A 13,372-nucleotide genomic window follows, 5' to 3' on the forward strand; every position below is an offset into this window, starting at 1 on the left:
ACATGAGCAACTCCAGTACTAATTTAATCCTTATTTGCATCAAGTAAAATCGTCTTCCTCTCCTGGATTCTCTAGTAAAAAACCTTTTTTAAACTGAAACTATGTGTCTTTCTATACAGGATTATTGGTTTTCTAGACTAGTCATTGAATTATTTTTGTGAAAACTCCATACTTAAGCCCCAGAAAAGTAGTAACTGGTAACATATGCAATTCGTAAAACTCGAAGCTAAGAACAGCAAGCAGCCTAATGCTGAAGTGCTGTTAAGTCATTTCACAAGATCCTCTTTAAACTCCAGGATTAGAATCAACATGCAATTATTTGACGATTTTGACGCTTAACCAGAAAATCTAGCTCATTTATTTTCTACACTAAGCCTCAGAATTTAGTCTATTCCTGATATTCAGTGTATGTGCATGTAGAGATGCACTTGTTGCTTTTTTTCCAAAATGAATGCTATATTGAGTTTGAGAACAAAGCCTTATAGTCTGGTAGTATCTGTGAAAATCTCACACGCAATAGGTATAGGTTCGATTCTCATCACTCTCTTCTCTTCCCATTCCACAGTTCCCTTCTGTTATGGAAAAACTTTATAAAAACATGTTGAGTTTGAGATAATCAGATATTCTTTTGCAAATAATGAGATCTTCCAGAATGGCAAGATAATGTGACAAGAAACTTGTATTCAATTCCATTCATGTAAGCAAGTCTGTAATGAAATTGATATATTCCATTAGGCATTAGATAAAATCTCTGCGGCGTAACAGTGAATCACTCATAAGTTCATTTGCTGCACCTCACCCAAGAAACGATAACAAGATTTCTGTACATAGTTCGGGATGCATCAGCTCATGAAATATCACATTCACCAGTATTAGGAGGTTATGTGAACTATAAATGTAAGATCACCAAAGAAAGAGGGGAAGTATGAAATAAGAGAAGCACCAAAATAAAATCACCATAGGTAAATCTCAAATATTGTAGGCGTAATGCCACTGGAAACAAATACAGTAGCGAACTAATTACACAAAAATCACATAAATATTTCTTCCTAGAGGAAGCTGACACTGATGACAAAAAGAAATCACATAATTAATTGTTCCAACGGGAAGCTGCAAGAGAAGTGTAACATTCAAGAATAATACTGCTTCACATGAGGCAAAGAGGACGTCATTCACCTCAAAATCAAGGCTTATGAGGCACTTGAGGGATTTCTGGCTTTGGCAAAGTTGGTAGCTCAGGCTTAGGAATTGCAGGGATCTCGAGTTTTGGCATCGTTGGCAGTTCAGGCTTTGGCATTGTTGGAAGCTCCGGTTTTGGGATTTCTGGTAATTCAGGTTTTGGTAGAGTTGGCAGCTCGGGTTTTGGAATTTCAGGGAATTGGGGCTTAGGGAAAGCTGAAATTTCCGGCAAATGTGGCAATTCAGGGTTAGGAAGCTCAGGCAGAGTTACTTCAAGAAGATGGCGCGCTTCTGCTTGGATTGTGTAGCTGCTTGTTAAAGACAAAGTGACAAGTAATAACAAGAAAAAAGATTGGTTGTGGTGATAAGCCATTGTTGAATGTGATAAATACTTGAAGACTAGCTAGTATGTTATGCTTTGATTGACTGTGTTTTAGGCTTCATTTTGAACAAGTTTATAAAGTCATATGGGTTGTGAAAAATAGGAAGAAAAATTGAGCTTTGGTTGTGGTTGGTAGGAAAAATTGTCTGTTAGTTCATCTTCTCAACAATAACCTCCTAATCTAATTTAAAGCAAACTTTCCATGTATAACTCTATTACATATTTTATGTTGGTATTGCTACATGGTCTTTTAGTTGGCAATCTAAAGAGATCTCATTTCTTTAAATTTGTAGCAATTCAAAGAAGCAGGTAACCAGTTTCCAGATAATGTAAATACTCCACAAACTGTAAGATTTTGTGGTTTAACCGAAAGTGCAGTAGTCAATCTGACTATAGTGCTTCATCGCTTTTAGCATTTTGCACGAAACAAACATCCTTAATAAATCAATAAAAAAGTAAGTGTCTTAGCCTTCCACCTCCTCTATCGTGATAATTTAGCTCGTCACAACCCAAGTTCATGGCACATATTATTCACTTTGGCCCAACAGACCTAAGATTTGTCCCCGGGTTATGCAATCATTGTGCCTAAAAGCGTGTGTACCATGTGAACTTATGTTATGTCTTCTATAGTAATTCGCTCTTCTCTCCCTTTTTGAAGTGAGATTTACATAAAGTGTTATATGCATCCTTTCTTCGGAAGCTTGTTACCTCGAAGTTGCTGGTCTCTTTTATCCGCCCTCATCAAACTGTCCTCTGTCATGGGCGCCACATACACCCACCTCTAAGGATTCAGTGTCTTGCTCCACCATTGTGCTACGGGAGTCTAGCTCCGATACCATATCGGTCACAACCCAAGGTTATGGTAATGTATTGTCCGCTTTGGCCACAAAGACCTTACGGATTTGCCCTTGCAGCCAATCATCATTGAGCCTAAAAGCACGCACATCCAGTGAACTTATGATCTATGATCTATTTTATGTAGCACTTTACTCTTCTCCCTTTCTAATGTGGGATTTGCCTAAGATATCAACCGCATCCCTTCTACATAAACTTGCCAGTCTGAAAACCTTCAATATCCAGTGAACTTATGATCTATGATCTATTTTATGTAGCACTTTACTCTTCTCCCTTTTTAATGTGGGATTTGCCTAAGATATCAACCGCATCTCTTCTTCATAAACTTGTCAGTCTATAAACCTTCAATCCTTCTCTTTGAACCGCTCTCGTCAGTCCGCACGCCATCATGGACATCACATTTTTATGTTTATATTCACATCATAAAATTTAAACCCTCAAAAGAATAGAGGAAAATTTACAACGGATGATGATTATTACTACCAGAAATTCTTACATGGGAAACCCAATAAGTGCTGCTACACATTTTCTGAGGTCCCAAAGCAAAGCAATTCAGAGTCAACAGAAAACTTGTGTAGTGAGAACAAAACCTCTAGGATTTGCAAAAAAAAGTTAGGACTCCTTAAATGTGCAAATAATCTCACAGAAAATATTCTCCATTAAAAACTGTAGAGTTTTCATGTAATGACAAAAAAAGTTGCTTTGGTTTCACTTAATCTAAGATGAATGGAATTTGTTGAAAGTCTAAAGACGGGAAAATGCTTTGCTTGATTTTGACTTTGCTACAAAGCCCAAGTAAACATAATGGGGAAGGAGAAGCATAAGCTCCTCACATAGTTAGCAAAAATCATTCATTGCACTGGCACTTACAGAAATCAACCAATATACATTATGAGCGGAATATAATAAGAAAAGTTGACAATAAATCAGTTGGAACTCTGTCATGATTTGCTTAGTTTCAAATGACTAAATCAAGAAAATACGATCACAGGAAAACACTAACAAGATTTCACATTTGTTAGGCACAGGGAACTGTAAGTTCACAGTACGAAAACATAGCGACGTTAACAAAGAAGGAATCGAACAAAATACCAACAAGAACATAGACTACTTTGTGTCAACTCTGCTCAGTAAGAAACTATCTTGCGAGTGAGTGACTTATTGAACCATGCCTTCCAACTCGCAGCTCTCTTCCGAGCCATTGCTGCTTGTTTCCCATCAAGAATTGCATTCTCAGCCTGCGGCTTCTTGAATAGCACAAAGTTACGAACCCCAACAGATCCAATTGTCTCCCATGGACTCAGAACTGCAATGACAATACAAATATAAGCAAAATTATATCAACATAAATTGAAAAGGTAAGCCTACCAAAATCTTTCTAACATTTAATAAGAAAAAGCAGTAACAGCCTCAAGTTCACAACTCCACAATGTCATATTCAATGAGCAGCTTAGACAACAGGCATCAATACAAAGGTAGATATTTAGCAGAAAGATGCAGGTGGAGAAACCAATACTAGAGAGCTAAGATAAATTTAGGGATGGCAACGAGACTGGACCGGAGGGGCAGGCTGAAGCCTTAAACGGCAGGTAGGAAATTTTCCATTTTGCAAGTAGAGCAGGGGGGTTTTGCAACTTTTTTTAGCTTCCAATATCCTTGTTAATTTCCTTTCAGCATTCTCAAGTCATTATATTAAACTTCAAATATATTGAGATTTGACTTCTTTCATTTAGCTTATAAATAAAAAATGATAATAAAAAATATTGCTGATCGATGACATAACAAGAAAGATTTGAAAATGATGAGAAAGTAAACAACAAATAAGTATTAAAGAAATAACTAACATGGAAATGAAGAAAATAATTTAACCTGACCAGCTAGGGAAGGACACAAAAAGGGTACGAGTGGGTATAAAATCCGAAAAACCGAAAAAAACGGATCGGGCAGAATTAATTCGGTATTTCGGTATCTGTTCTTCGGTTGTTCGGTATTAATTCGGTATAAATATTTCAAAATTTTGATACTTCGGTACAGTTCTCGGCTATGTTGCTCGGACTCTCCAAATTGATGTCGCACCCGTGTCGGATCCTCCAAAACTATTTTTGGAGGATCCGACACGCACCCGGCAACATTTTTGTAGACTCCGAACAACATAAGTTCTCGGTATTAAACTTTCAATACTTAAATAAATCAAAATACAAAAATACCGAAATATTTCAGTAAGCCCAGCCCAAGTTCCCATTTCCTAACCCAAGTCCAACTGTCTAACCCCTAAAGCCAGTAAGCACAACCCAGTCCAATATTCTACTTTTGACCTGCAATCAGATATGTATACCAAGATTCCAGAATCCAATTTGGTTCATCTGTCCTTTTTTGGGTTACTGCGGATTCTCAGTTAGAACATAAATTTGGCAGATTTGATTTTCAAGGCTGGAGCTTTTAAAGACTAGAAGGAGCAATTAGTGATTAACATAAATTTGGATCAAGTACAGTACTAATCTTAGACATTTGAAGACAGATTGAGTGCAATGGATGAAAGCATTATTCCTTCAAATCAGTTGTTGACAAACCAATTCGACTATCTCATGGAATTGGATTATATGGATGGACTATTGTTAGAACTCCAGTCGAAGATAAAGAAAACTATCAGCTAACCCACCGAACAGTACCGAACCAAACTAAGAAATATTGAACCGTACCAAACTACTTTGGCATGCACAATTGAGATACCGAACACCGAAGTGTACCAAACCGAAGTTCTTCAATACCGTACCGAGTACAGTACGCCTGCCCCTGTTATTATAGGGCAAGGGTTGATAGGTGAAATATTGGAGGAAAAAGTTAAGCAGGGCAGAGAAACATTCTGACAGATAAGGCTTCACTTGCCCTGTCTACCTTGTGCCGGGCCTGTTAACTTGAGCAATAAGATGACAACCAAATAATTTCTGCAAAGCCAAACTGAAACAATTTCCCAAACTTCAATTGATTGCCTAAATAAGCAATTTAGTGGGGAAAATCCCTTAAAGACATCTACCTTATGATATCAACTGCTAACACATGCAACCAAAGCTAAACCACAGATGAAATATTCAACTATTTATCAGAAATTCAATGGAAAATCCAATGTTAATTATGCATACATAATCACAAAAATTAACAATACAATACCTTCTGTTGTGACAGCCGGACAATATAGCACAAAATTGTTCAAATCCGACCCAAGAACAGGAAGCCGCCCCTCCCGAGCATAATTTTTCAATGCAGTATTAATAACATCAGCCACAAGATCCTCTTCTTTCACAACAAAACGAATCGGCCCCGCACTCCCAAGAACCGTTATGCTGATCAACAACCGGTTTCCTTTCCCCTGTTGAATCTTCTTTGTCTTGTAAAGCAACATCTTATCAATTAATCTCAAAGATCCCAATAAACAAAAACAAAAAAATCTTTCCAATTAAATTTAGAGAGAAAAAATATTTTTTGGATTTATAAATGAAATGTGTTTACTGGCCTACGAACCGAGAGACAGTTTCTAGTAAAAATAGCGCCGACTGATCACTTTTTTGGCCTTTGCCTTTAAAAAATAGTCACTGTCCTGGACGTAGGCCTAGATTCGGGCCAAGGTGATCAAGGGTCGAGGCCGACGCTACGATAATACCAACCTTCTCTGCAAGAACCGAAGGAAAAGAAAGAAGATACGGAGATTCCCCTTATAGAAGATAAAGGGGTGCTCATTAACAAGTTCTTGAAAATTTCCACCATTAACAATAAGAATTCAAGAAACTAAAGAAGAAAAAGGGATCAACCAAAATGAATTTGGGATACCTAGCAGATACTTAACTTTTAACAGAAGAGATCAGATCTCTAGAGAAAAGGGGGAAAGGATGGTGAAGAATGAGAGAATTTATAAGGGAAGATTGGTTTAGAAGAAAGATTGGTTCTCAGGGTTAGGGTTTGGCTGAATTTGGGGAATTTCTATTTTTAGAGGAGAGAGGTGATTTTTTGTTTATATGCTTTTCCGCATGACTCGGGCTTTTCGCTACTCTCGTGAAGTAGTAACCGCCCGTCTTTGTTTTCCTTTTTTGCAATAATTTTGTCATTTAAGTTTGAGAAAATGAACCTCTCTACCCCTCAAAAATTTAATAACCCATATTTTTTTCCCATTAATACGAAATATCCCTCCGGTCCAAACATATTACATCTAATAGTCCGAAATATCTATTTTATATATTTTTTATATAGTGATAGTCTATTTTGTATATATTTTGTATAGTGAAAGTCTATTTAGTATATTTTTTGTATAATGATAGTCTATTTTGTATAGTGACAGTCTATTGTATATAAATTGTATAGTGATAGTCTATTGTATATAAATTATATAGTGACAGTTTATTTTGTATAATTTTTATATAGTGACAGTCTATTTTGTATATAAATCATGTGGAGAATTTAATATCAAACTATAGCCCATCGGATAAACTAAGACAAAAGCAAATTGGTACATTTTTTTTTTTTTGTCTTTCCTAGATATTTTTGCCTTCCCAATAACACTCATTTTCTCTTTCGGCAAAGGGCCAAATATACTCATGTACTTTCAAAAATGGTTTAAGAATACCCCTCATTATATTATTGGACTATATATACCCTTCCCGTCATACTTTGGAACAAATATACCCTTATTTTGGATGGAGTGCCACGTGTCAGCACCAGATGAAAACGGCCCATTTCATTTTTTTACCCTATCCATTTTAAAAAATTCACCACCCGACCCGTTTTAAAATTCAGTTTTTTTAAAGCATATATTTTGTAAAAACTAGAATTTGTTTTTGTAAAAACTGGAAAAAAAAAAGAATTTGAAAAATATATATTTTTAAGTCTTTTCAGTTTTTTTAAAGTATTATTTTTGTAGAAACTGAAAAAAAAATATTTTTTAAAAAAATATTTTAAAAATTAAAAAATATATATTCTGTAAAAACTGAAGAAAAATAAATTGCAAAATATATATTTTTCAGTTTTTTAAAGTTTGTTTTTTGTAAAAATTGAAGAAAAAAAAAGATTTTGCAAAATATTTTTATTTTTTAAAACTAATGCATATGTAGTCCACTGCTTTAGGAGAGTCTTATTTTTTAGTTTTAAAAAAAAATTAGTTTTTACAAAAACAATACTTTAAAAAAACTAAAAAGACTTAAAAATATATATTTTGCAAATTCTTTTTTTTTTCAGTTTTTACAGTATATATATTTTTCAGTTTTTAAAGCATTTTTTCAAAAAATATTCTTTTTCAGTTCTTACAAAAAAAAATACTTTAAAAAAACTGAAAAGACTTTAAAATATATATTTTGCAAATTTCTTTTTTTTTTTTCACGTTTTACAAAAACAAATTCCAGTTTTTACAAAATATATGCTTTAAAAAAACTGAATTTTAAAACGGGTCGGCTTTTGGGTTTTTTAAAAATGGATCGGTTAAAAAAATAAAATGGGTCGTTTTCATTTGATACTGACACGTGGCACTCCATCCAAAATAAGGGTATATTTGTTCCAAAATATATCGGGAAGGGTATATATAGCCCAATAATATAATGAGGGCATTCTTAGACCATTTTCGAAAGTATAAGAGTATATTTGGCCCTTTGCCGTTTCTCTTTTCGACGTCTTTGCACTCAACATTTTACACTTTCTATGTATTTCACCTTTTTCAATTCTTTTTACTCTAACATTATTTTTCTCACCCTTTTATTTTTTTAATTAATACTTTTTATAATTTATCTCTTATCTTTTCCTAGCATAACACGTGGATTTACATAGCCACTTGTCTAGATTAAGACAATATTTATCCATCACCACTTCTCATCTAATCCTTTTCCCTTTTTTTAATGGTTATAGTTGTCCATTTTGCCATTATTTAATCTCTCCCCATTCTTTGTGTGAGTATATTTTGGGAATTTTGTCTAAGTGCCTAGAAAAAATCACCAAAATTTCAATTTAAGTCTTAAATAAGTTTTTCGGTTAATGCTACGTGAATAATTTTAGGAGTGAAAGTAGAATGAGTGGAATTTTCTGGTCAAGATCTACATGTTGTTGATGATGTATGTTGGTGGGCATATTAATTTTTGTGAGAATGTGAGATTCTATAGTCAAGTTGTGTATATTTTGTTTTCGTACACTACTACTACTTCTTCTTCTTCTTTGTGAGTGAAGATATTTTTAAGTGGGTATTAGTGGTGGGTTTGAGTTTAATAGTGGTGGGTTTGAGTTTAATAGTGGTGGTTGGACGGCATTTATATATGTAATTTTGTATAAATATTTTTAATACATAGTTATACAATGCATAAAAATTATATATACCATGATTATATTATAATTTTGTATAAAAGTTATATATGTATATTTTATTCTAGATTTGGTAGTGTATATACAGTATATAAAGTTGTATATACACGATAATTATATCATGGTATATAGTATATAATGTGGTTGTATCCCGATTATATTTTTATATCATGGTGTATAGTGTGTTTGTATAATGTATTAAAACTGTATATATATTGTGTTTTATTTTTTTTCTTCTTCTTATTCTTACTTTTCTATGTTTTCTTCTTTTTTTGTGGCATGTGCTTATGTAGTTTTATCCTCTCTTTTTCAGTTTTATCCTCTCTTTTTCTATAGATTGTTTCAATAAAAATTTCATAAAAAATATATATCAAATAAAAGATAAGTTTTAAATTCAAGCGTCTTGATTTTATGGGAATATTTTTTTTTTCATCTTTAATCATCGATGATATTTGTGGTTCGCGTCCTTTGGTGATTCTGGAAAGTTTAAATTGTTTGGGATTATCATGTGGTTGTTCGTTAGAAAAAATATCGCTGGTGGATTTCTTTTTATTTTTTTTGCTACAAGGTGTTGGGTCAATGATATGGCTCACTATTTTCTATTTGAAGTGCTGAGTTTTATGATTTCGGTTTATAGCCGTTATAATTAGTTTTGGGCTATAAGATGTATGGTATAATTTTATGGCTACCAATTGTTATAAATTTTCAGCGGATGACTATATATGATTTTCTCTCTTTAAGTTTTAGTACGATAGTACTAAAGGTGACTACCGAACGGACCGGATTGGGTTGGTGGTGGAAAAAGGCTGGTTAGTGGGTTGGTGTACCGGACCGTTAGTGAATTGAAATTTTTCGCATTCTATTGGGCCCGTTCATGTTTAGGATTCGAACCGTGCCTGGCTATTTCATTTTTTAATTTTCTGTTTATTTTGTTTTATATTTCAAATTCAATGTAATTAATACTTGAGTTTTACAAACTTTTAGATCATAAATAAGTACTTTAAGACATAAATTTAAACTTTAAAAGTCTTAAATTTAAAATTTAAAAATTGAAATTAAATGTTAATAAGACCAATATGTAAGGATAAAGCCACAAAAGCTTTCATTGATAGTACTTCAAATTAAATTTGCAAGTTCTATTTTGAATATTTTTTAACTTGCAAATTAAAATTTTATAGCAATTATTAAAAATAAAAAAGTGTACATTGCATGTTTTGCATCATTATTGTAAGTTCTTCCATGTCAACATAAGCTTCTTGATTTCCTGCGGTGCATGAATCGAAAAGCCATTATATCTCCATTTTATGGTCCTCCGGTTAATCTACCTATTCATGTACGTTCTTAATTTCGTCGTTCTGATCGTTCAAAGCATTGCTACCCAATGAGTGACGGGTATCTCCTAGTTGTTGTCTTGTTTGGCTTAATGTGATCCCTGATGCAACTATTGAAATTGATATTGTAACGACCCGGCTGGTCGTTTTGAGTATTAGCGCCCCGTTCAATGGCTTAAGGTCTCGAGCAGCTGTGTATTATGTGTTATGACGTGCGTGCATAGTCGAGTTCAGACTTTGGATGATTCGGGAATTGATGTGGAAGAAGGGTTCGTGTTTTAGAAGCTTAAGCGGTAAGCGTTGACCGGAATTTAATTTTTGTATAAATGGCTCTAGAATGGGGTTTTGACGGTTCCAATAGCTTCGTATGGTAATTTTGGACTTAAGCGTACGTCCGGATTTGGACTTGGAGGTCCGTAGGGTAATTTGAAGCATTTCGAAAAAAAATTAGAAAGTTAAAGTTTTGGAAGGTTGAGAGGGTTGACCGGGAGTTGACTTTGGTGATATCGCAGTCGGAATGTAATTCTGAGAGTTGGATTAGCTCCGTTATGTCAATTGGGACTTACATGCAAAATTTGACGTCATTCCGGATTGGTTTGACATGTTTCAGCACGAGTTTTGGAAGTTAGATGATTTGGAAATTTATAAGTTTAATTCGTGGTGCGATTCGTAGTCCGACGTTGTTTGATGTGATTTCAGGCCTCGAGTAGGTCTGTATTGTGTTGTAGGACTGGTTGGTATATTCTGACGGGATCCCGAGGGGCTCGGGTGAGTTTCGGACGAGCTTCAGACCATTTCCTCATGTTTTGAAGAGCTGGTTCTGTCATCTGGTGTGCCTTCACCACATACCCATCAATTCCTCCACGTTCGCGAAGTATAATTTTGGAGGAAGGAATATTTGTTCTTCGCGTTCGCATGTACCTGTCCGTGATTGCGTATGTGTGCATCAGCCTTCTCTGCCTTCGCACCTCACTGCCCGCGTTCACATAGCTCAGTTGTAACAGCTTGCGATTTCCTCTTCTCATTTGCGATCGCATGCGATCTCACGCGGTCGCGTAGTGCTGCCCTTGGCCTTAGATTTTTTTCCCTCTTTGCGATCGCACTCATCTATACGCGATCGCGTAGTACATTTTGGGGTAGTGGCCATTTTCTTCTTCGTGATCACATTAGTTCTTCCGCGATCGCGATGTGCAAATACCTGGGCAGAATATAAAAGTGCTCTATTCCGAGGGAGCCATTTTTACCATTTTGGAGTTGTGGAGCTCGATTTTGAGCGATATTTCGTGGGCTTTTCAAGCATTTCATTGTGGTAAGTGTTCTTCACCCGAAATTTATTATATTCCATGATTCTACCTTTATTTTTATCATTAAATTAGTATTTTGAGTTGAGGAAAAATGGAGATTTTTGAGGAAAACTTTCAAAATGTAAAATGATGATTTGGGGAATGAATTGGTATCGGAATTTGATAATTTTAGTATGGTTGAACTCGTATCAGAATGGGTATTTGGGTTTTGTAAAATTTATCGGGTTTCGAGGTGTGCGCCCGGGGCTTGACTCTTGGGTTGATTTTTAGTTTTTGATAAAGATTGAAGCTTTATTATCCGGAATAGTTTCTTATGAGTTTTATTTATGCTTTGAAGTTACTTTTCCGACGGTTATTCATCGAGAAGTTCATTTTAGAGTAACGGTTTATTTTCTTTGAGGTAAGTATCTTGCCTAACTTTGTGGGCGAGAACTACCCCTTAGGATTTGAGTCTTTGGTGCTAATTGTGTCATGTGAAGTCCGTGTACGCGATGTGACGAGTATGTGATCGAGCTTATTTGTGGAAGGTTGACCTTTTAGGGCTATTAGGTCCTTATGTCCACTTGATATGAAGGTTAACGTGTCTTTATTGGAATTAATTTGATTCATGTTCCACCCCTATTGCCTATTTGACTCTTGTGTTCCTTAATGGAAGTTGTTGCCTCTTCGAGTGCCATGCTATCCTTGTCCTAACTGCTTATCCTTAATTAAATATATTATTATCTCTTCTGTAATTATCTATCCATATTTGAGGTTATGATTATCTTTTCCGTTGCCTTTCCTTAATTGAATTTGTTGTATCTCTTCGTAATTGCTTGACCCTAAATAAAGTTTAGTTATCCTTTATCGTAGCTGTCTTATCCCTATTTGGAATCATTTGTTACATATAATTTCTCCCTTGTTGAGTCGTTCTTATTGAGACTAGTATTCCCTATTGTGTTTATTCTTTGTGAGCTTGTTCTACCACTTCTTTGTGATCCAAAACTCTTGAGTTAATTTACTTGTCGTATTCTCGTGTTGTTGTTGTTGTTGTTGTTGTTACTGTTGTACTCAGTTTGTTGAGTCGAGGGCTATTGTGATGTTGTCATCTTGGCACGTGATATTGTTGGGAGGTTTTTGTCGGGTATTTGCACGAGGTTTCTGCCATGATATTGTTACTATTGATATTTGCACATGCGGTGTGACAAGGCGGGTTATATATGTGGGTTTGCTCATGTGGCGAGACAAGGTGAGAATATTATTATGCGCGTGCGATGAGACAAGTCGGGCATTTACTTTATTATTATGCATGTGGCGAGACAAGGTGGGCTATGTCGGGGATTGATTTATGGTGAGTTGTGATGGACTGGGGGCATTGTTATTATTGTTATTTGTGTAATGGCGTATCTACCCTGTATGTGATTTATACCGTGTACATTTCATAGTGATCGTTTTTTATGTGTCATTCATTGTCTCTACTCTTACTCGTTGACTTGAGTTGTGGTAGAATACTTGCACAAGCATACACATACTTTATCAACCCTATCGATTTAAGAAGATGAACCCTGATACTACCGGTCATTTGTACGTACTATGTCTACTTGTCTTATATGTGAGAATTGTTCTATTGTCACGTGAGTTGTCCGTGCAGTTATTAGTTGAAATGAGGGCACAAGATGCCAAGGGACCAGGGTTCATGAATTGGGACCCGTGAATTGTGTGAGATTTGAGGTTTGGTACCTCGTGGGGATTATCAAATAAACCTGGTACGAAAGCGGTCATTCTTATCAAGTTGCTACTTGTCTCTCTTTTATTTGTTTTTCACTGGATTTAGACTGTGTCCAGCATTACTCTACTGAGTAGTTGAGGTCTTCATGTTTATCGTATCGTTGTCAGTGCTGTGAAGGTTTGAAACAGGGTTCTAACGGATATTTGGCTAATTACGGGCAGCTATGGTGATCAGAGATGTTGTTATGGGCATATGTGTGATGTATTACGTCGTAAGGCTGTAC

General features: G+C 35.2%; 1 protein-coding gene across 1 annotated transcript; it reads right to left on the reverse strand.

The window, feature by feature from the left end:
• Positions 1-3,363: 3,363 nt before the first annotated feature.
• LOC107826820 (uncharacterized protein At4g22758) lies at positions 3,364-6,424 on the reverse strand. Its single transcript, XM_016653853.2, has 2 exons — positions 5,585-6,424; positions 3,364-3,722 (listed from the first exon to the last, which is right to left on the reverse strand). Exons 1-2 carry the CDS (start codon positions 5,814-5,816, stop codon positions 3,544-3,546), a joined length of 411 nt encoding a protein of 136 aa, XP_016509339.1. The 5' UTR covers positions 5,817-6,424; the 3' UTR covers positions 3,364-3,543.
• Between the last annotated feature and the right edge of the window lie 6,948 nt (positions 6,425-13,372).

The sequence above is a fragment of the Nicotiana tabacum genome, chromosome 12, assembly GCF_000715075.1.
Source record: "Nicotiana tabacum cultivar K326 chromosome 12, ASM71507v2, whole genome shotgun sequence".
Taxonomy (NCBI): Eukaryota; Viridiplantae; Streptophyta; class Magnoliopsida; order Solanales; family Solanaceae; genus Nicotiana; species Nicotiana tabacum.

What these genes read in the sequence shown, in the direction of transcription:
- LOC107826820 (XM_016653853.2), bottom strand. Translation starts at nt 5,816, where the DNA reads ATGTTGCTTTACAAGACAAAGAAGATTCAACAGGGGAAAGGAAACCGG. An exon ending in TCCGGCTGTCACAACAGAAG is followed by an intron (nt 3,723 to 5,584) that starts GTATTGTATTGT and finishes TTGTCATTGCAG; the next exon opens with TTCTGAGTCCATGGGAGACA.